The following is a 22,625-nucleotide window of genomic DNA, read 5'->3' on the forward strand; positions in this document are numbered from 1 at the left end:
AGATAATTTTGTTTTCTATGACAGACTATATTTTGCCAAATAACATATAAGGTTAAACAAGACTTGGTCCTGGGGAATATTTGTTTAAACCAGTAAAGCTTTGTAATTATGATGCTGAGAAACAAAACAATTATTTTTGTCATGACTATAACTCATATACCAATTGCATACATGTTAAGCTCTTATTAAGTCAAGAATCTATTGGTTGAGCTTCTCCACACACTGATATTACACATTACCTAACCCTTATCTTTTTCTTCAAATTGGTTGTGAAAGGTTCCCAAATTTAAACCGGTTTCATTTTTACTGTAACCTAAGTGTTTTTTGAACTCAGAAAAATGTAATGTGTCTGAAACACAAACTCGCGTGATACTGAAGTGGTAGCTGACATCACCCTGTTTAACTTTATCGTGTTCGTTTGCCGTTTCTCGATTTGGTGCTAACAGAAGGTGTGTGTGTGATTTATTTGTGTCTTGGCAGGGGGAGAAAAATGCTGGCTTTGACGTGCTCTATCACAACATGAAACATGGCCAGCTGGCAACCAAGGAGCTCGCCGAGTTTGTCCGCGAGAGGTAAGGTTTGTGTGTATTTGTGAATATCTGTGTGGGAGGTGGTGCGAGTGATGGGACTCAGGTGGAGAAATTCTCCATTCTTGACTCCATGTACTTGGAAAGCGAGATGAGAGATTGTGCCAAGGTTGGGTGAAATGCTCAGAGATTATAAATGAACTGTTTAGGATTTCATCTCTAGCTGTTTCTAACAAGGTTTCGATGATTTATTCTGTTTCAAAGCCCTGTCAGCAGAATGCAGATTGTGGAGCGTACACTTACACAAGTTTCTCTGTGTTTGAACTGCTTTAGTCGTATCTTCCCTCTGACCTTTGACTTCTGTCCTCACTAATGTGCTACTTTTGAGATGCACTGATTCTCCAGCCCATAAGCCTGAACTCTGTATGGGGATGTTCTCTGAGTTGCCTGCAGTACTCACATATATAATTTCCATGTGTTCCAACTGCTGGAGTTAAAGTCTCACAGTTTCATCATCTCAACAGGCTGTTCGCTGAACGCCTTCTCTTCATTTGCTGCTGTAACTTGGCTCAGGAGGCATGTCAAACTTTGGATTTCCCCCCATTTATTTATTCTTAGTATTTGAAGTGGTTTGAAGGGTGGTGTCTGTTTTTCTAGACGTTTTTAAACCAGTAGAGCAGAAGTGTAAAGAAGTGTTAATCTCTAATTTAAGATGAAGAGTCAGTGCAGCTGGGTAATTAACTCCCTACAAGCTCCTGTTTGTAGGATTAACTTAAGTCGCAGTGTTTAGCATCAGTTTCTCTAAAAGATTAAATACCAACAAGTTTTTTCTAAACACTTCTTGTTCTTAGGAGGGTATTTGCAAATTCTTCTAACCATCTGGATTTAAAAAAGTACTTTATCTCTTGCCTGACAATTTTTAACCTGTGCCTTAAGTTGTAACTTAGGTTAGATATGCAAACAATGTAGCCGATATCTAGCTCCTTAGAAACTTTTGATAAATTGGGACACAAGGCATGCAGCAGACGGAGTATTTGTTTTGTTCTGAAAGAAAATGATTCTACTTCTTTTTTTTTTTTTTGGTTGTGTGTTAGAATGTTTTGGATTATTTTTATGCATTTATTGACAATGACAATGAGAGGGACGGGAGACGTGGGAATAGAGAGCAGGGGAATGTCAGACAGCACATAGTTTCCACTTGGGAGTTGAACTGGGTCTGGCCACAAAGTGCATTTGTGTGCAATGTGGTGCACATGCCAACAACCTGGCATTGGGTCACCCCTTTTTATTTATGTTTTCAGACATTGCGGTGTCCATCATGTAGAGAAACTAGAGAAGCTAACCTCTGTGGCTCTAATGTAACATCAATACATGAAATGCTTAGGCTTGTTTACCGACGTACCTACTCCATGGCATTAATTTAGCATGTTGTTAATTAATAAGTCAGTTTGTGGGGTTGCAAGTTATGTTCATGAAACCCTACTGAAGCATTGCTACAGCTAGTTCCTAAGTGATGTGTCAGTGGTGGAGGATGATCTGGCTGCACCTTATTATCATCCTGCTATAGAAGTAAAAAGTGCTGTGGTGTGTTTGGGCTTTTTTAATTCAGTCATCACTGCTGTATCTTGGGCAGTGCTAAGCCCAAGATACAGCAATGGTGCCCCTACAAATTATTGATAAGAGCTTTAGTGAAACACTTGCATGGAAGGGTGCAAGCACTGTCATTAAATAGGCCAGTTCATCACAAGATCCAAGCAGACCTACCCTTTTGCATGATGCACATTTTTGCTTTAAGGTTGATTTTGTGATTTCTAATAGCGAGGGAGAGTTTGATAATTGCAGCATGTGTCAAAAATGGAGTAGAAAGACATGTGAAATGCCCAGTCCTGTTCATGACAAGCACATTTGTTGTGGTGTATTTCATGATGATTCTGGATGAGGGTGTTCATCCAGACATTTATAGTAGTTACCATAGTAATTATAATGCATTTTAAGACCGTTTAAGACCATGGTTTTCAGTCTAAATCAAGTCAACTGGATAAAATCTGCCAATAACTGTTGTCTTTTCAATCTGCAAAATCAGCAATAGCTGGCTGGAAATGACGACCCTGGCTTTGTCTCTGTGAAATTATTGTTTCAAAAAGAATTTATAATTTTAATGATAGAATTGCCTGTAATCTTTGTCATCACTGGAATATGTGTATGTGTTGTGCAAAGACCAAGAGCTTGATGACGATGTAAATGATGCCATCAATTCTAAAACTAAAAGTGTGTTTTGAGGTGGATAGTTTGTTGCGTTAAACACTCTGTTCACTAATTAGCAGGGAGGACACTGAGGGGAGTAATGAGGTTCCCACAGGAGTTTGTGCTCTCACAGCTGGAAGTTCGTGCACACAGAGCACCCTGTCAGACTAGTGATGTAATCCTGACATTGATTCGGGACGCCTGTTCACATTCCACAAAGAGGAAATTCACTTATCTGCTCAGACAGCAGCAGACAACAAATCAGCAGCCCGGAAATGAAACGGAGGCACAGTGGTTGAGATAGTGTGTGTGATCCTGCAGCACGGAGGCAAGGCAATTGTGTTGATAAATATCCTCTATGTCTCGATCTCTGTTTCTCCGCTTCCCCGAAAGGTCATTTTGATATATGAAACACTCAATTAAAGTACCGGAACAACTCCTCAGTCTCATTCCCAAGGTTTCTCTGTTATTTCATCTAACATTCACTACCTTCTCCATGGTACTCAGTTCAATGAAGATATACCGAGGGTGTGAGGGTGTCTGCATAAATAGTATTTTGTTAACCTGACTTGCTGGGGGAGTAATGAGTGGAGCACAGCAAACATCAGCCTTTGATTGTTAGTTGTTTAATCAATTAGTTGGGCAACAGAACAGCTAAGTGACTACTTAAATATAAATTACTCACTCAAATAAAATGCTGTTATCTGCTGCTTGTAGCACCTGAAATCTGAGAATTTGTCACTTGTTAGTTAAAAACATTTGCCATATATAGATTTAAATTACAGACACACCAAAATTAATTGCAAGATTACTGAAAATTAGATTACTGAAGAAAATAAACACCTAAACATGAAAAGTTTTTGTGAACATTAATCCATTTTGACTTGAATCAAAACAGCTATCAGAGTTCTGAATTAGTTTTTCAAATCTGCCAGCGTGCACAATAACACTTACGCCAACGGTCCGACCTCATTTTATTCCCTTAGTCTCCACTGGCTCACTTTAAGTTCAAGTCATTAATGCTCGCCTGCTGAGTTGAAGAAGAAGGCGGCTTCTTGTTCACAAAGATTTGGAACTAAGTGAAGAATAGTTCGTCCATCACTGTGAGGCAGCAAATGTCAGTCTGAACTCTTCAAACTTGATTCAGTCAGCAGAATCTTTTTCTATTGTCCAAAATCGCTTGAAGATCTCTTCTGAGAGTATGTGCTCACCTTCTATCACTTTCTCTCTCTCTTTATTCTACTCGAGTTTCTTCTCCCACCATTGCTCAGTTTAACTGGACGGCCAGGTCTAGGAAGAGTTGTGGTCGTCCCAAACTTCTTCCGTTTGAGGATTATGGAGGCCACTTTGCTCTCAGGAACCTTAAGTGCTGCAGAAATTCTTTTGTAACCTTAGCCAGATCTGTGCCTTGCCACAATTCTGTCTCTGAGCTCCTTGGGCAGTTCCTTCGACCTCATGATTCTCATTTGCTCTGACATGCACTGTGAGCTGTACGGTGTTATATAGACAGGTGTGTGCCTTTCCTAATCAAGTCCAATCAGTTTAATTAAACACAGCTGGACTCCAATAAAGAAGCAGAACCATCTCGGGGAGGATCAGAAGAAATGGACAGCATGTGAGTTAAATATGAATGTCGCTGCAAAAGGTCTGAATACTTATGACCATGTGATATTTCAGTTTTTCTTTTTTAATAAATGTGCAAAAAATTCTACATTTCTGTTTTTTGTGTCAAGATGGGGTGCTGAGTGTACATTAATGAGAAATAAAATGAACTTTTTATGATTTTGGCAAATGGCTGCAATGACACAGAGTGAAAAATTTCAAGGGGTCTGAATATTTTCCGTACCCACTGTAGGTGTCGAGGTTTTTCTTCTTGAAGACTTGCTGTGGCTTCAATTGTGCTTCATTTGTACGTCAGTTCAGACAAAAGCTTTTGCCAAATGAATAAATGTAAATGAATAGTTTTTCTTTCCGTTTTAGCCTGTCAAAGACTGAATGGGGATCAAAATATTGTCAATCCACAATACTGTTGGAGGGATGCATTTGTGGGTGGAAGTCAATTTGCAGCACTCTACCTCACTGTTTTTATTCAGATAGGCTCTATTTCAAGTCAAAGAAGTTACCTGATGACAAACCAGTTAAACGTTTGTCAATCTAGATCTTTTTCATCAATACCTTTGGGTGTTGACAGTTATGTTACAGTTCTAATTGATGGAACGGAAACATCAGATAGATACACAAAATGTTCACAGTAATTGAACATATTAGTAATTCTAAGCCCTACTTGTGAAATACTTTGATTCTCAACACAACCTCAGGATCTCTTAAGATAAACAGTAATAAGTTTGTCAGTTTGTTTATGACTGTCTGTTCTCAGTTGCAAGTTGTTCTGTTTGCCTTCAGGATGTTTGGATCAATGCTCCTTCTTTCTTTCTCTTCAGGGTCTACAGATGGTTATTAAAGTTTTATGGCCAGCCTTGTGAAACGCGTCCATTTATCATTTAAATGTTGCTTATTGCAACATTTACCCAACACTGCTGGAAATTAATCTTTATCTCGCAGACTCTGACTCGGGTGGTGGATGCCCAGTGTTTGGGCCAAAGTAAAAGCCGGATAGAGAACACAACGTATGAGGCCATTAGCAGAAGCAATAGCGTTGTGAGGAAGTGCTATTGGAGTCCATTATGTTTACCAGTCTAAAGGCTGTTAAAAGAATTTAGATTTCACGGGATTCACACAACATTAGTCTTCCTGGCGTGTTATTGGCAACTTCAACTAAAGCAGGGAAACAGCAAGAAAAAGCTAACGTCTTCTGACTGCACACACAAACTGACATTTATGTCAGTCTCCCCTGGGCTTCTCTAAATCAGCGTTACTGCCTTAGTTCCTCTGCTTTTGTTTATGTCTTTATGTGTCTGTTTGTTTTGTTGCAGGGCTGCCATTGAGGAGACTTACTCCAAATCAATGAACAAACTGGCTAAAATGGCCAGCAATGGAAGTCCACAGGGGTGAGTACCTTCATGTAAGCTCAGGATAGTACAACTACCAGTGTCATGTTGCCGTTCAACAATCCTCACACTTACCCTTCGGTGCTTTACAGTAGAAATCATTCTCCAGAAGGTGTTGTTTTTGTCATTATCGATGTATTGGTCATATGGCTACATATGAGATATGGATGAGCACCATCTGTATCACCAAATGTCCATATTTATGATTAACGTGCCTACTCTATTTAGTCTGTATGGTTTGTATCATATGTTGCATTGTGGCAGATTTTATATTTGTACTACACACTCACACGCACACACACACACACACACACACACACACACACATGCATGTGTACACGTGTATATGTATATAATTCTGTATATGTGCTATACTGAGGAAAAGTAGGACAACACAACCAGCAAACAGGACTAAATGATTCCTGCAAATGAGGGCAGAACAACCCATTAAAGAAGCAATTTCTGTTCTTCCTGGATGACTGGATTTCTTATGAACACGAGTTTCTACCAGAGTGTGCTTTGTACATTTCTGTATTTGTTTTGTTTGTGCTCTTCTCACGGGTTTGAAGTGGATGGGGCGCAGCTGGAAAATCATGTGCTTCCATGTACTAATCGGATTTCAGGAACGTTATTAGAATTTGATTAGAGGTTGTGGGTTGTTGGGTCATTGTCACTCAAATCTGATCAAATACACCCACTCAGTGTCAAAGAAAACGGATGAGCTGTGCTCTGCATGTTATACTCTGGCCAAATAATACACAAGGAGCGTTTTTTTTACTGCTTGGAGTCACAGAAAAACCCTTAAAACCAGGTTTTTTGGGGTTTTTGTTAGTGGTGGAACACAATTTTAAATTTAATCTAATTAATTAGAGGCTTTGTAATTAATTTATCCCAGTTAATTGCATTTTTGTCAAATAGAAATATTGGACACAATAAGCAATGTTTTTCAGTTCAAATAAAGTTTGTTTGACAGATGAATCAATGAATAGACATATATACGTGAACTTAAACAACAAAATATTTGTTTCATTTATATTTATCTGCATTTTTCATCTGTCTGCTACATTCCCAGATTACTGCAAACTCAAAGTTCAATTGTAGCTGTTAGATTCAACATTTAAGAGTTTTTGTAAACTACAGCACTTTCAGTGTCTTGAAAAGTGGTCTACTATGGGATTGTAGGTTTGAAGTGCTGCGGTGATCAGAAAACTCTTTGTTGCACAGTTTGCAAACAACCATGCTTTTATCCAAGTTGCTATTGGGAAGATTTTCAAAAGAAAACTTTCCGCCCGACAAGCTCAATGCGTCTCGCCTTCCTTCACTGTTCACCAAACTTTCCTGTGCGCTGACGTCACTCGGTGCCTCTTGTGCATCTTCTTCATGGCTGGCAAACAGATTTTAGGTTCATTACCACCATCTACTGGGCTGGAGTGTTCATCAGTGTTACTGGTGTGCCAGAAATGAGGAAACTGAGAAAGGTGTGATTAAATGCATTTTTTTACATGCTTTTTTTTTTTGTAAATAATTAATCGAAACATAACACGTTAAAGTCCCAGCCCTAATTTTTGTATTTACTGAAGACCAACTTAACAAAAGCTGAAATTCCTGTTTGTACTTTCATGAGTTCAACATCTGACTTTGTTGGACTGATGTAAAAACAGAAGTCAGATAGTATGATCTTCATGCTGTCCACACTGGTAACAGTAGTTTTGTTGTTGTTCCAGGGATCGTTATAGATTTTCGAGGGGTTTAGATGGACAGACTTATTGGATTTTTTTCTAGAAAACAATTAAATAGCTTCTATTATAATGAACACGAGGACCAGTCTGTGTAACAAAATGACCGCATGTTTAATTTTACTAACTCACAAAAGTGGATGTAGTTACTTACTGTAAGTGACCCAAGTCATGACAACATTTAAGTGACTGTCTGCACTACATCAAGCTTCCAGTTGTTTTCTTTAATATGTAATAGAACAATAATAAAATGCCCACTGGTCAGGGATTTCTTGAGCATTAGGAAGTATTGAAAGATGGAATTCTCTCTCCCACGGTTTCTAATGTTTTATGACTGTGCATAGTTGCACAATCATATTAAAACATTATATTGTTAGAGCCAAAATGAAAGATTATCTTTGGTTTGCTGAAGTTTTGATTAACAGCCTCTTGAATGTAAATTTACTTGTCTACAGTATATTTAAAATTAAAATAAATATTTCATGAAGGAACCCAGCAGTCTCATGTGTGTGCTTGATTATCCGTATATTTCCCAGGACTTTTGCTCCCATGTGGGATGTGTTCAGGGTATCCTCAGACAAACTGGCCCTCTGCCACCTGGAGTTGATGAAAAAGATGAACGATCTCATCCGTGACATCAACAAGTACGGAGATGAGCAGGTCAAAATTCACCGTAAGGTATGAATCTGCGAGTAGAAAATATGTAGTGATGAAGTAGACTTGTATATTATTTCATTGCTTGTCCTGCATCGAGCTTCCGTCGGCCTGATCTAATTTATCCCACAGAAAATCCAATTACTGTCTTCTCCTTCATGGTAATTGCTGCATTTTCCCTTAAAGTGTCAAGTGCAGCGATGATCTGTACATGTATGTGTGTGTGTGTGTGTTTCTGTCACACAGACGAAGGAGGAGATGGTGGGGACAGTGGAGGCGGTGCAGGCGCTGCAGGTTCAGAGCGGTCACCTTCAGAAGTCCAAAGAAGGTTATCATGCCAAGTGTTTGGAGCTGGACCGGCTCAGGAAGGAGGGAGCACCACAGAAAGAATTGGAGAAGGTCAGTGACAACTTTATTTGTTTGGAAAGGCTTTAATTGGTCTGTAGAGAACTCAAAACAGCTATGTTTCCCATTAAATTTAAAGTTTATATATGTTTATAAAATACATATACTGTATATGTGTTATTGCTTGACATATTACATTCTGGTAAACACCCTATGACTGTGATTAACGTTGGAGAAGTGACCGTGTTTAGTTGATATTGCACACTTTTACCATTATTTCTCAACCCTACAAAATCTGCCATTATTCAAAAAGCAGAAACGAATGATACGATTGTGAAATAAATTTGTACCTAAAATATATTCCAGCTCAGATGCACTTTACGTCTAGGACTTCAAATTGATTTATTTGCCAACGAGTCTAAATTACAGTCATTGCAAATATGAATCAACAAAAAGTGATTAGAAAAGCAGCTGGAACTTGAGCTTTTTGCTTAAAAAATTACTTAAACTTCCCCTTCTGACAATGAAACACCCCCTAAAAACACTTCTGTTTATCAGAATTAAATATTTAGTAGAATTTTTTGTTTAATGAAAATGTCCTCTTCCTGCTTTCAAATGTTTTACATGTGTGACTCTGCACCTTTGCTGATCTATGAACAGTAAAGTATTCTCTGCCTTTTCCTCCATCATCCACCCTCTGCTACTCGCCTGTAGTTCAAGTAAACCTGCTCACTGTCGACTCTGCTCAAATACATTCAAATTTCTCTCAGTAGTATTACTTATTACCTTTCAGTGTGCACATATTTAAGCCATCATGTTTAAAAAGGAAACTGATTCTGAAGAATAATCATACAAAAAGCGCCACCCTGCAGGTTGACAGAACTGATTTCTTTGCTTGTTATATATGAAACCCCAGAAGTCAGAATCTGTGTTTTTGAGATGGTACGCTGCAGTTCAAAGGTGGAAATACTTAGCCATGGTGCTGATACATATTTTATCCAGCATATAAAGAAACACTATAAATGTTTAAAAAAGATTTTCAGCTGATGGGTTCTTTAAACAATAAATTGTTTAGAATTTGGAATGAATTCTACTGAACTGTAAAATTTAAATGTTTTTCTGAATGTGCTGCATCATAATCCACCAATAAGCTCTAGGATGTGGTGTTATTATTGTCTGTCTTGTGACCATGAAGTGCATCATACACTTGTCTCCTTTGGCTCTTAGAAGAGAGGAGTCTCTGTTTTACTGACCCTGGATGTCAGAGATAATTACATTTGATTTGTTCTAGCTTGATAATCATTGAAAACAATATCAGTGCTGACTGAATACTGAAGGGAGCGGCAGCAATTATAGGGCAGAAATTCATTTTTATTTTGGCCTTGTGAATGAGAGTCAGAAGCCTAATGGCTATCATTTTTCTTTTCCTTTTTTTCTCACTAGGCGGAGCTGAAGTCTAAGAAAGCGGCGGAGTCGTTTGCGTTGTGTATCGAGAAGTACAACCGAGTGGGAGGAGAGTTTGAGCAGAAGATGAGCGAGTCGGCCCAGGTCAGCTCTGACTCCAGCTGGGCCAAGATCCACTTTTATGTGTTTCTCCCACCCTCTGATGTGGTGTTTCATGTGTTTCTCTTTCTATTGGGTTTTTATCTTTCTCTGAATCTCCCTGACTCACCCTTTCTGCAGCCTCCCACCACACAAGAACTCCATCTTATCTTTTCATTTGTTGTCCTACGTCATGCCTTTCCTTAAAAAGAAAACCTCAACCCCCAACTCCTGAACACCCACTTGCAGACACATCCTGCACCCTGCTCATTACCTTTAATCATTGCCTCCACGCTTCCATGGTTACTGCTGCTGTTTCCATGGAAATCTTCAACAAACCCCAATGAGTGCTCCTGTGTTTTTTATTTGAAACGACGACTGGAATCCGTGTGACCTATTATCCCTTGTAACAGCTTTGAAGGGGAAGGTCCAGTCATGATTGTGAGGGAGTATGTGGTACCAGGGAGAACAACATGTGGCAACAGATCGAAGGCAGAATGAGGGAAGCTCAAATAAGTAAAATAGCAAGCTGCTTTTTGTTCCATATGAACCTGAAGGAGGTCAAATTTTTCACACCTGTAATTCACCACATTTGGTTTGAAAACAAGAGACAGATGAAAACACGTTGCTGCTATTTTTAGTTCTAGTCTGGTTTATGGTTACACTGCCTTTTCACAACCAAACCCAGCAGCTGGAAAAAATGAAATCCCATGGACTGACAGATCAGTCATTCATTAGACAGTTTTAGTAGCTATTATCCTGCAGAATCACTGGACATAGACCCATGTAAGAAAATCAAATGCAGATGACAGACTGCAAATCATGCAACACCTAAATGCTTGTTATGCTTGAGAGTTCCGTTCTCTAGTTTTCAGAAATGACTCACAAAGATGGAACAGGATTAAATAGTACAGCATACTTACTCGTTTTGATTGCTTGTTTTGCTTGGCCTATAAAGTGTCACAAAATGTCGAAAAATGCTTCAACGACCTGTCCAAAAGCCCACCAAAATTCTGTTCATAGACAAAATTCTAGTACTAGTTTGTACATTATTAATTAGACCCTCCAGAAAAACGCGATTATTCGATCGCATGAATTCCCGCATTAATCACCAAAATGCCGCTGATTATGCGGGGGTCAATTATTTCCCAAAAGACCGCATAATCCCCGCAAAACAGCGCATAATTCCCGCAAGAATCTCACATTTCCACGAAAAGAAAGGGAAATATGCGGGTCCCGCTTGATTTCACAATTTCCGCATTAAATGAAAAAACTATAACCAACATAAATGCAGTTGTGAGTGAGTTTTTATGTGACGCCCGGCCTAACGTCATCAGTTCGCGCATTCACACACACACACACACACATTAGAAGCACGAGCTGATGCGGAGCGCGGCTCCAGTGTTGCCAACTTAGCGACTTTCTCACGACTTTCCAAAGCGTCCTAACGACTTTTTTTGGTCAAAAGTGACTAGCCACAAATCTCGCGACTTTTTCTGCCGTTTTGGAGACTGACAGGAAAACTCGGATCATTCTGCAGTTACTGTCCTCAACAAGCAGCAGGTGCTGCTGTGAGCTTCTCCCCCTCCCAAAGCACAGGCCGTCAGTCCAGTAACCCCGCAGCAGTCCCAGTGTCTGATTAGAGGACACATCCCTCCGCAGCCAGACGGCCGGTGAATCGCGCATATTTTTGCATATTTCACAACTATTCGCATACTTTGCAACTTTCTGCAATTTCCCGGCATAAAGTGGCATAAAAACCCCGCATATTTATTCGCATAATCAAGGATTTTAGCCCGCATAATCAAGGATTTTTGTCCACGTTTTTCTGGAGGCTCTAATTAATATACAGTTTTGTGCAAATTATTAAAATAACTGCCTTCTTTTGTTCATCAGCTATTTTGGCCAAGCAACAAGTTATTCAAGTTTTCAGCTGATGTTTTTACAAATGGACTGTTCCAGTGAACTCAAATAGTAATTCTCAGTCAATCTCTGTGTTCTTTCAATGTCTGCACCAGAATTCAACTGACCGCAAATGAACCAAACTAAAAAGGCAAATACTCTAAAGTTCTAACTTGTGAGGTACACACGTGGACAAAATTGTTGGTACCCCTCAGTTAAAGAAGGAAAAACCCACCATTCTCACTGAAATCACTTGAAACTCACAAAAGTAACAATAAATAAAAATTTATTGAAAATTAAATAATCAAAATCAGCCATCACTTTTGAATTGTTGATTAACATAATTATTGAAAAAAACAAACTAATGAAATAGGGCTGGACAAAAATGATGGTACCCATAACTTAATATTTTGTTGCACAACCTTTTGAGGCAATCACTGCAATTAAAGGATTTCTGTATTTGTCAATGAGCATTCTGCAGCTGTCAACAGGTATTTTGGCCCACTCCTCATGAGCAAACAGCTCCAGTTGTCTCAGGTTTGATGGGTGTCTTCTCCAAATGGCATGTTTCAGCTCCTTCCACATATGTTCAATGGGATTCAGATCTGGGCTCATAGAAGGCCACTTTAGAATAGTCCAACGCTTTTCTCTCAGCCATTCTTGGGTGTTTTTGGCTGTGTGTTTTGGATGGTTGTCCTGTTGGAAGACCCATGACCTGCGACTGAGACCAAGCTTTCTGACACTAGGCAGCACATTTCTCTCCAGAATGCCTTGATAGTCTTCAGATTTCATCTTACCTTGCACACTTTCAAGACACCCTGTGCCAGATGCAGCAAAGCAGCCCCAAAACATTACTGAGCCTCCTCCATGTTTCACCGTAGGGACAGTGTTCTTTTCTTCGTATGCTTGGTTTTTGAGTCTATGAACATAGAGTTGATGTGCCTTACCAAAAAGCTCCAGTTTGGTCTCATCTGTCCAAAGGACATTCTCCCAGAAGCTTTGTGGCTTGTCAACATGCATTTTTGCAAATTCCAGTCTGGCTTTTTTATGAGTTTTTTTCAGCAGTGGTGTCCTCCTTGGTCGTCTCCCATGAAGTCCACTTTGGCTCAAACAACGACGAATGGTGCGATCTGACACTGATGTACCTTGGCCTTGGAGTTCACCTTTAATTTCTTTGGAGGTTGCTCTGGGCTCTTTGGATACAATTCCAACGATCCGTCTCTTCAATTTGTCATCAATTTTCCTCTTGCGGCCACGTCCAAGGAGGTTGGCTACTGTCCTGTGGGTCTTGAACTTCTGAATAATATGAGCCACTGTTGTCACAGGAACTTCAAGCTGTTTAGAGATGGTCTTATAGCCTTTACCTTTAAGATGTTTGTCTATAATTTTTTTTCGGATGTCCTGGGACAATTCTCTCCTTCGCTTTCTGTTGTCCATGTTCAGTGTGGTACACACCTTTTCACCAAACAGCAAGGTGACTACTTGTCTCCCTTTAAATAGGCAGACTGACTGATTATGAGTTTGGAAACACCTGTGATGTCAATTAAATGACACACCTGAGTTAATCATGTCACTCTGGTCAAATAGTTTTCAATCTTTTATAGAGGTACCATCATTTTTGTCCAGGCCTGTTTCATTAGTTTGTTTTTTTAAATAATTATGTTAATCAACAATTCAAAAGTGATGGCTGTTTTTGATTATTTAATTTTCAATAAATTTTTATTTATTGTTACTTTTGTGAGTTTCAAGTGATTTCAGTGAGAATTGTGGGTTTTTCCTTCTTTAACTGAGGGGTACCAACAATTTTGTCCACGTGTGTATACAAGCATCCTTAGACACTGGTCTTAATGTATTGCTTTCACTTTTGCAGATGCAAGAATTAGCGGGAAAACCTGGAGCAGTGGCACAATACAGACCTGTGTTGAAGGCAGACAGCATATGAGAACAGAGCAAAGAGTGTTTTATGTTTGCTCTCCCTGCCCAGATTTTGCCTGTATGATTAGAGAAAAGCCACAACTCCACTCAGCTCACTTCAACAAAAGCCAAAGCCACTATATCAAGACAATTCCCTTAAAGCAGACAGCGACAAATGAGCTGGCTGAATAAAGAGCAGGATCAAACTTAAATACTAAATCCTCTCAAATTATTGCTGGTTTAATGACCTGACAACTCAGTGCTTCTTCTGCTGGCTGACTGCCTCTGCAGCTCAGCTCTATTTCAAGTGCTATTTTCCCTTTATTGCATATAGGTGGAGTTATAAGGTTCTGTTTTATTGGATTCTGGCTGCTTGTCGGAATGCACTTTAAACTCAAACCATTATGCAGAGAAAAAAGCACAACAAACACCAACTGCAGCAATAAACATCAATAGAACGCATGCTAAATCAAACACAAACAAAATAAAGCCCTAAAAAACTAACAGCAGCACAAATCAGACCTATACATCCATTCATATCCTACAGAAGGAAAGAAAATGTGCAGATTTATGGTGGAAAAATGGCAACATTGCAACTACCAATAAGCACAAATTGCTGGAAAATTGCATTTCTGTTCTGTGTGATGACACTCTTGTCTCCAAAATTTTATTTTTCATCAACTAAAACAGCCATTGTGTTTTAAAGTAGACTCTTTGATGTCATTTAGTGAGTTTTGAAAGGATTTAATTAGCGCAGGAGATCTTTGAATGTCAGCCCACAAAAGGATTGTGTGACCCTGTGCCTTTTATGGCGCTGAAGTAAAGTGCTTTTTAAATAAAGCTGAGAGTTGTGTAGAAGATGAATTGACCCACAGTAGAGTTTTGGAGGAGTTCACATGGTAACAAATGCTTTTGTTTTCTTAATCATCTTTGTGTGTGTGTGTGTTTGAGTAGAAGTTTCAGGAAATTGAGGAGGCTCATCTGCGGCAGATGAAACAGCTGATCAAAGGTTACTCCCACTCCATAGAAGACACCCACGTCCAGGTGGGACAGGTATGTTGGAGCTGATGTGAAATCCTCCTCTGATGATCTCCTTCCAAAACAAAGCATTTGTCATTGCTCTCTAGAAGCAGCATTTTTGTCTTTGTTTCTATGTTTTATATGCGTGTTCATTCAGTATATTAGATGGAGTCCTTAACGTGGAGATACTCTTGTGTCAGTTATGAGTTGTCACTTTTTAATTCGATAGTGGATATCATTTAGTTAAAGCTCAGTGAGATTATTTGCTGAAACTCTGGTACTCTGGTCAGATGAGCAGATTGTGTAGTTGCTTCCTCTGTTGTACAGCTGGTCTTAAACGGCAAACAAGACATCCTTAAAGGCGCATCAAAGGTTTAATGGTGGAAGCATTATAATAGTTCTGTTTAGGATGATGTTGATTATGATTGACATGATTTTTATGTAAAACAAATTTTTAGTAAACCCTGTTTACATGTAAATTACATCAATCAGCCAAATCATTAAAACCAGCCTGATATTGTTCAGGTCGTCTCACCAAATCAGCTCTAAACTTTTGGACCATGTATGGCACCGAGGTGTTGGTGGCAGATCTTTTGGGCCCTGTGGGTTGCAGGGTGGGCTGGTCCATGGATCAGGCCAGTTCTGACACATCCTACAGATGTTCAATTGTATTGCAATCTGCGTAGTTTATAGGCTGGTGCTACTTCCTGAGCTCTTGGTCGTGTTCCTCAAGCTGTGGCTGAGCAGTTTGCAGTGTGACTGGGTGCATTGTGTTGCTTGGGGAGGCTGCTACTGCCTTGAAAACTGTTACCACGAGGGAGGACATGCTTGGTTGGGGTGGAACGTGTTATAGGAGCGTCCACATCAGGTTTCCCAGCAGAACATTACATTGTAATGAGATGATCAATGTTATACACTTCACCTGTCAGTGATTTTAATGTTACAGCTGCTGAAACTCTATGCTAGTTTCATGCTAGTACACACCATCAATACACTTGAGATCAAAGTCATGTTTTAAGAGTGGAAATAGAGGTAGATGCACCGTTAGACAACGTTGGTAGAAAGTTTACAATTAATGTCTTTCATAGAGCTTTGATGAATACAACAGATACTTTCATAGAGAATCAAATAAATCACTCTGTTCTTCTCTGCTGCAGGTCCATGAGGAATTCAAGCAGAATGTAGAAAACATCGGCATCGATAACCTCATTCAGAAATTTGCTGAACAGAAGGGAACGGGCAAAGACCGGCCAGGTACAGAGAGCACACCAGAATGTTTCCAGTGGGAAGGAAATAAAAACACACGACTTCAGCAGTGGTGCAACAATAAAAAATATGAAGACGCCCACACTCAAACCAGACGTGTGAATAAATAATTCATAGTGGCAAATTACTACTGCCTGCATGAACACTGTTTATTTGTGTATGTGTTGTGAATGTTTCTTCTATTGTAAAACTGCAGCCCTGGTTGGTTTTGAGGAATACATGACAGCTTTGGCACCTGAAGGAGGGAAAAAGAGTCGGGCCAAAGCCTTCAGGATCCCTGGCCTCGGCAAGAGGGACAAGGAGCCAGACTCTACGTGAGTGTGTACATGCACGCACACACAAGCACACGCACACACACACAAAATGCTGTACAAGTTCTGAGCTTCTGAGACTGAAGTGTGACTTCTGCTCTTTACCGCAGCTTTCACTCTTTGTTATTCCTGAATAATGAAAATAATACCATGTATGTTTTTCTACATTTGCAGGGATTCAGCTGTGACAGAGGCACTGGTGAGTTTTTGCTGTAATTCACACCAAAATGCTGCAGCTCAAAAACCATTGACTCAATTATCAGTTCTGTCTTTCCCCTAAATCTCCAGATAGAGCAGACACTGTAGTCTAGATTGCTTCTCCTCCTCTATGAAAACAGTGTGTGTCTCTAGGGAATAGAAGGAAACACGTGTGTGTAAAGAAGGTGAGTGGGGGATCATGAGTGTGTGATAGCGACTGGTGGTGTGGGGTTTCCCAGGTTTATTCTTGTCTTTCTGAGAAGAGCTTTCTGCAATTATTTGGCAGGCACAGGGGATGTGCATAACTACATGAGAGAGAAAGAGAGTGTGTTTGTGTTTGTATTTGTGTACGCGACAGCCTGTGTACAAGTGGTGTAAAAGCAAAATGTGTGTTTCTGGGATTTGGATGCTGCCAGAAAGCAGTCTGATGTGGGGTTCGAGAGTGAATGCCAGATCAGAGTCACTGGTGCTGCAATTTTACACTTCTAAGGGGATCAGATCTCTGACTGCAATGTGACAGGGACTGGTAATGTTAGCAGAGGTCATTTTAAAACAGGTTGCATGAGAATATTTACCTTCTACAGAGAACATGATAATACATGGTGTTGGCAAAATATAAGTTGCCCGTGTTGATCAGTTCAACTCATGGGCAGACCATGATGGGATACTGATTTAGCCTTCTGCAACTTTAAGTTTCTGCTTGAAATTTAGATACAAGGTGTGACCAAAACATTATGGGACTACATCTAAAAAAAGACAAGTATCATACAAGATTTACATTTAAATGCTGAGGTTGCTTGTGGCAAATATTCACTCTCTGACACTTCAGAATGTTACGGTAGAACTCTGGCTTCATAGTTTAACCTCGGGGGACTAATTCCTGGTCCATGTTGAAGAAAGTGATGAGCATGCTCCTGATACTCCTGACCTGAAGCGACTTGTTTGAGTTTGGAAATGGCAGGCTCTTCCACTCAGAATTCTGCAGTTTCTTGTCTTGGTTTTAAGTGCAGAACTGCCTCTCATTCCTGGTAATGATCGAATGACCAGAACAGAACAGAATCTCAACTTTTCATCCACCCCTGTTCAACTGAAGTGTTTTAAGCTGTATTCATTGAATTTTGGCCCCTCTGAAGCCTCTTATTATTCTGTTGTGAGAGAAAACAAAATACTGTATTGCAATCTTAATGAAATCAGCTTTGATTTTGAATGTGTACTTGTAGCTTCAGCATGAAACTTTAATTAACCCTCATCAGTACATCTGGGGTCCATGTGGATCAGGTGTCATATTTTTGTATTTACAAGTTGAATTTTTCAGTCCCTTTAGGTAGTTGCCACCCGCATAGTAGACATCACATAAACCAAAGCTTGTTTGATTCCAACCAGGTTTATGGTGTATACATAGAAAAATCATTTGGGGTACATGTGGACCCCAGTCAGACTGTGCATCTTTTATCTGTGTATGTTTGTGTTTTGTTGCTCTTGTGATGACTGCTTCAGTTGCATTGTGTTTCATTTCAGTTCAGGTTTTCTTACACTAACCCCTTAAGCTTCAGTGTACCGCCGGCGGTACACCTACTAATTTGCATAGGAATTTCAAGAATGTCCGACGGCTGCAAACGCGCTTATACAAACACTATACACCGATGGAAAGCTTAGATTCTCATGAATCCGCCGGTATAAACCACTTTTAGATGTGATTACCACAGCGGGTGAGAAAAACACATTTGTCCGACAAAAACGAATATTCATCCATCCGTTCTCTATACACGGCTTCAAAGCACACAGCGCGACTCACATTTCCGGGTTCATTATTACACACAGAAAAAAAGATTCCACAAAAAACGGCCATAATCCAACCTTTTACATCCAGACGACACAAGCCAGTAAACTATTTTGTCCAAAACATGTCCTGAAGTCGGTATAAAATCCCCGAATCAGTCGTTTTCAAGGAAATGCACCTCGCGATGCCTGTCCAATATTCCCCGTATTTTTCGTAATTTTTTTATTTAAAAATAGAATATTAGCGATTTTTTGTACTGAAAACGGCTGGAATTGACTGAAGCTTAAAGGGCTAATACTGTAAACAATACATGTTTGTAATCATCAATAGTAATTTCATTGTTTCTTTCATATTTGTATCTATAGATGACACACGTTTTAGGAAAATATATGTTGAGAGGATATGGACAGGTACAGGAATATGAAACAAATGAAATACTACTGGGGTTCAGCTGGACTCTAAGTGTACGGATTAAGTAGGTTTTGCCACGTGTACTGATGAGGGTTAAGCTCTTGGTATAACAGTTTTAGTATGATGATTATTCACTGACACTCATGCCTGACAGTATTTAACATTTGCAGAGTATTCTCATTCACTCACTCTCTAATTCAAAGCTCTTAGTGGCGTATGTAGGCCGAGGTGCTGAGTTACACAAAGCACTTCTGTGTGTCAGATATGCACTGTTTGTCTCTGTGTTGCTGACCTAGCTGGAGTCTGCCTCACCGTCTTTCTCCCGTGTGTTCCCATTCATACAGAATTCACCCCTGGAAGTAGATGATGAGGGATTTGTCATCCGAGCTGACAGCACCCAGAATGATATCCTTTTTCTGCTCCCGCATGTTCAGCGGGGATGTTCAAGGTCGAGGAACACCATTCTGTCATATTTCAACTTTTAATGTGTAATAAATAAAACAGAGGGGTGAGGAATTAAAGAAAACATCACTGATGCCTTTAGTCGGCTTCTAAGACAGCTTCAATGCTCCTTGATGTATATATTCCAAGTCTTTTGAAGTTTACTGAGCACATGGACACCAGTCTTCTAAAACTTATGTCCTCATTGGGTGCTTTGATGGTGGAGCAGAGATGGCACCAAATCTCCCATTAATGTTCAGCTGGGTTGAGAACTGGTGACTGTAGAGACAGAACCATTTGGTTCACTTCATTTTAACACTCATCAAACCATTTCTTGTTCCCTATATGGAAGCATTTCAATTCATTACTTTTTTCCGTTTGCTTCTTACTCATTTGTATTGTTGATTAATCTGCTATTTTTTTTATAATTACTTAGAGTGTTGTGTAAAAATGTGTCTCTCTCTTGGATGCTTCTGCTTTTCTTTGTAATTTTGAATATTTTTAGCTTACATAGGTGACTTCGAAGAGATTTGTTTACACTGTAACATCAAAAAGCCATATTCCATCCACTGTTTTATGTAAAACAGTAAAACATGCAAGCTTCCAGCAGCTGCAATTACTTTTTATAGACACTGTTTTATGTCTGTTTTAGTTCTTAGAAACAAGTAACAAAAGTCTAACGTATGCCATCCTGATTTTAAGGTGCTGACCATGAACCATAATGTCCTCAGTTAAAGTATGGCTGGGGTGCTTGTTGCATGTAATTTACCGTCTTTTTTTTCATTGCTGTCATCTATTTACCGTTGACTTTTTAATAAGGCCGTAAAAATCTAAAGCACTCCAGAAATACTTTAATGTCCTTGGAAAAACTACCAACTTAGTCTGAACAGTATTCAATTACCACAAGGGTTACCAGAGAAAAGTAAGCAGTTCTTTCCATTTTTGAAGCAGTAGTCAAAAAATCTTCAGAACACAACTGAGCTTTGTACCAACAAACACGTGAGACACGACATCTGCTGCACGGGAACAACGCAGTCAGATAAACGACTTTAAAGAAGACAATCGGTGCCTTCAGATTAATCGCATCTCTTCACTTGGAGTACTCACACATTCTTAGATTCATTCAGGGAAAGACATTTGAATCAGTCATGTGACGGCCACAAATTAAACCATCACAAGATCGCTGAATAGACTCTAAGAAGACCCCTAACTGAGATAAAGACGTTATAAATGGAGCGTAATCAGAAGGTCGAAGGTGAGAAGCACGGTTAAACCAATTTGTCAGCACAGATGCCTGCATTCATGGCCTCATTAACTGTAAAGCCAGACAATTATAAAGATCTCATGTCCATTAACACAAGTGCCTCCACCTTCTTTATGCATTTGAGACAAATTCAGGCTGAATTGAGCAGCCTGCCATCCACCACCATGGGATATGAATGAATTGTCCAAATACTCAAATCCTCCATGTCCTGACTGATCAGCTCAGATCATTTATCAGCGGTAGAACTCTCCGTCCTGACAGATTCGAGGTAACTCTTTCTGCCTTTCTTGTCCTTCCGTTGAGCCCCCCGCCTGGCCAGAATCGACAGTGCACATTCATTAAAGACCCTCGAGCTGAAGATAACAGAAGCATGAGTAGTGAAGGGAAGTCCAAGGAGAAGAGGAAGGGGAAATGACTTTGCAGCAGGAAGTGGTGGTTCAGCTCTGCAGCATCTACACCTCCAGGAAACTCTGCGGTGCTTCTGCCTCAACTTGTGTTTTTCATGTTTGTGTTTCTTTATTGTTCTGATTTGATCTTTACAATGAACCAAATTCTGTGTTTTGTCTTCAAGGCAATCATCGTTTGTCTAAATGATGTTCACTCAAACTTGAACCAGTTGATTTGTAAACTGCCCGAGGATTTTTAACCCTCCCGTTGTGCTCATTTACAGGCACCAAAAAAATATTGTTTCCTTGTCTGAAAAAAAGCAAAAATTCTGCCAAGAAATTACCCATATTTCTGAAAATTTGCAAAACCTTCAGGAAGAAAATTCTAATAATTCCTTAAAAGTTTCCCTTTGAGGTTTTATGTTGTTTTTTTTTAAATCCCCCTAAATTTGGAAAGACAATTCTTGTATATATTTTAGAAAAAAATTTAAAAATCTTCCAAAAAATCCTAAAATATCTAAAGTGATTACAGATATATAAGTAAAACTTCTTATATTTTCTTTAAGAGCATTCACCAAAAAAATGAACCAAAATCCAGCTTGGATCGTTGTATTTTGGTTCATTTTTTTGTGAATGTTCTTAAACATTTTTTAACATTTCTTTTTTTCCACCAAAAAATGTTCAAAAATTTCCCCAAAATGTTTAAAATGTGGACATCAGAAGTTTCACTGTGAATTTTTTTCCCCTACATTTTCAGACTTTAATGCGGGTCGTCAGTTTTGACCTGCAGGATGACACGAAGGTTAATGCGATACCATATTTACCTTAAGCTAAAAAAGTCCCTCTCTTTCTCGTCACCAATAGATTTTCCTTTCTTGAAGCACCAAACACCATGATTTGTCCTCCTTGTTTGCTATATGAGCTTGTTTTCCTTGACCCTCCTCTCTCCCTGTACGCTGCTCTGAGGAAAAGGAGAACAACTTCTACTCTAGTGATTCAGATTTTGATGACGAGGAGCCAAAGAAGTTCCACATCCAGATCAGACCAGTGGCCAGCAGCAATCGCAGCAACTCTGTAGCCACAGAGAAGGAGCTGAAGGCTACCGTGGGGACGCTCACCCTGCCGCCCAACAGAGCAGCACGACAGCAGGTTGGTGGGTTTGTTGACATGAGAAACAAAAAAATGACATTCTTAGCATTTGGTTGTAGCATTTGTACGTATGGAAGAATAAAGATTTTAACAAATCCCATGAAAAGACTAAAACGACCAGCAGTTTGATGCTGCCAACAAGTTCTGACTAAAACCAAAGATTGATACAGTATATGACTTGGTGCTATTTGGTTTCTATGAGTTGTGACAATTTCATCAGTGAGCCGCGATGTTGCATTTAGTGACACTTTAATTCTTTACGATGAACATGAACAAGTCTAGTTTATTTTGAGGTTATTGCAGTATTTGTGCCCTGCTGCCACAAATACTTATTAATGCAGTAGTACTACAAATGCCCTTTATTTACTAAAAACTACACTACGCTCCAAAAAATTACTACTTTTCTGTTTCCTAAGCCATTGGGGTTGGTACAGGGAATGAAAGCTGGGAATTATTAGGAAACATGAAAAAGCTTTGTTGGTTTCTTCATTGGATTTGTTGACCATAATATAAACTATTAGCCTAGC

General features: G+C 39.5%; 1 protein-coding gene across 3 annotated transcripts in view; it reads left to right on the forward strand.

Annotated features, from left to right (window-relative positions):
* The window catches only part of fcho1 (FCH and mu domain containing endocytic adaptor 1), a 78,720-nt gene that overhangs the window by 36,810 nt on the left and 19,285 nt on the right, over nt 1-22,625 (forward strand). For all 3 annotated transcript variants that reach the window (XM_022210494.2, XM_022210496.2, XM_022210495.2), the window contains exons 3-13: nt 481-572; nt 5,705-5,779; nt 8,052-8,193; nt 8,416-8,568; nt 9,958-10,062; nt 14,827-14,925; nt 16,050-16,146; nt 16,355-16,472; nt 16,644-16,668; nt 19,203-19,263; nt 21,905-22,098. In XM_022210494.2, coding sequence (XP_022066186.2) covers nt 481-572; nt 5,705-5,779; nt 8,052-8,193; nt 8,416-8,568; nt 9,958-10,062; nt 14,827-14,925; nt 16,050-16,146; nt 16,355-16,472; nt 16,644-16,668; nt 19,203-19,263; nt 21,905-22,098 — 1,161 coding nt within the window. The remainder of the gene's footprint in view (nt 1-480; nt 573-5,704; nt 5,780-8,051; nt 8,194-8,415; nt 8,569-9,957; nt 10,063-14,826; nt 14,926-16,049; nt 16,147-16,354; nt 16,473-16,643; nt 16,669-19,202; nt 19,264-21,904; nt 22,099-22,625) is intronic.

This window comes from Acanthochromis polyacanthus, chromosome 4 (assembly GCF_021347895.1).
Source record: "Acanthochromis polyacanthus isolate Apoly-LR-REF ecotype Palm Island chromosome 4, KAUST_Apoly_ChrSc, whole genome shotgun sequence".
Taxonomy (NCBI): domain Eukaryota; kingdom Metazoa; phylum Chordata; class Actinopteri; family Pomacentridae; genus Acanthochromis; species Acanthochromis polyacanthus.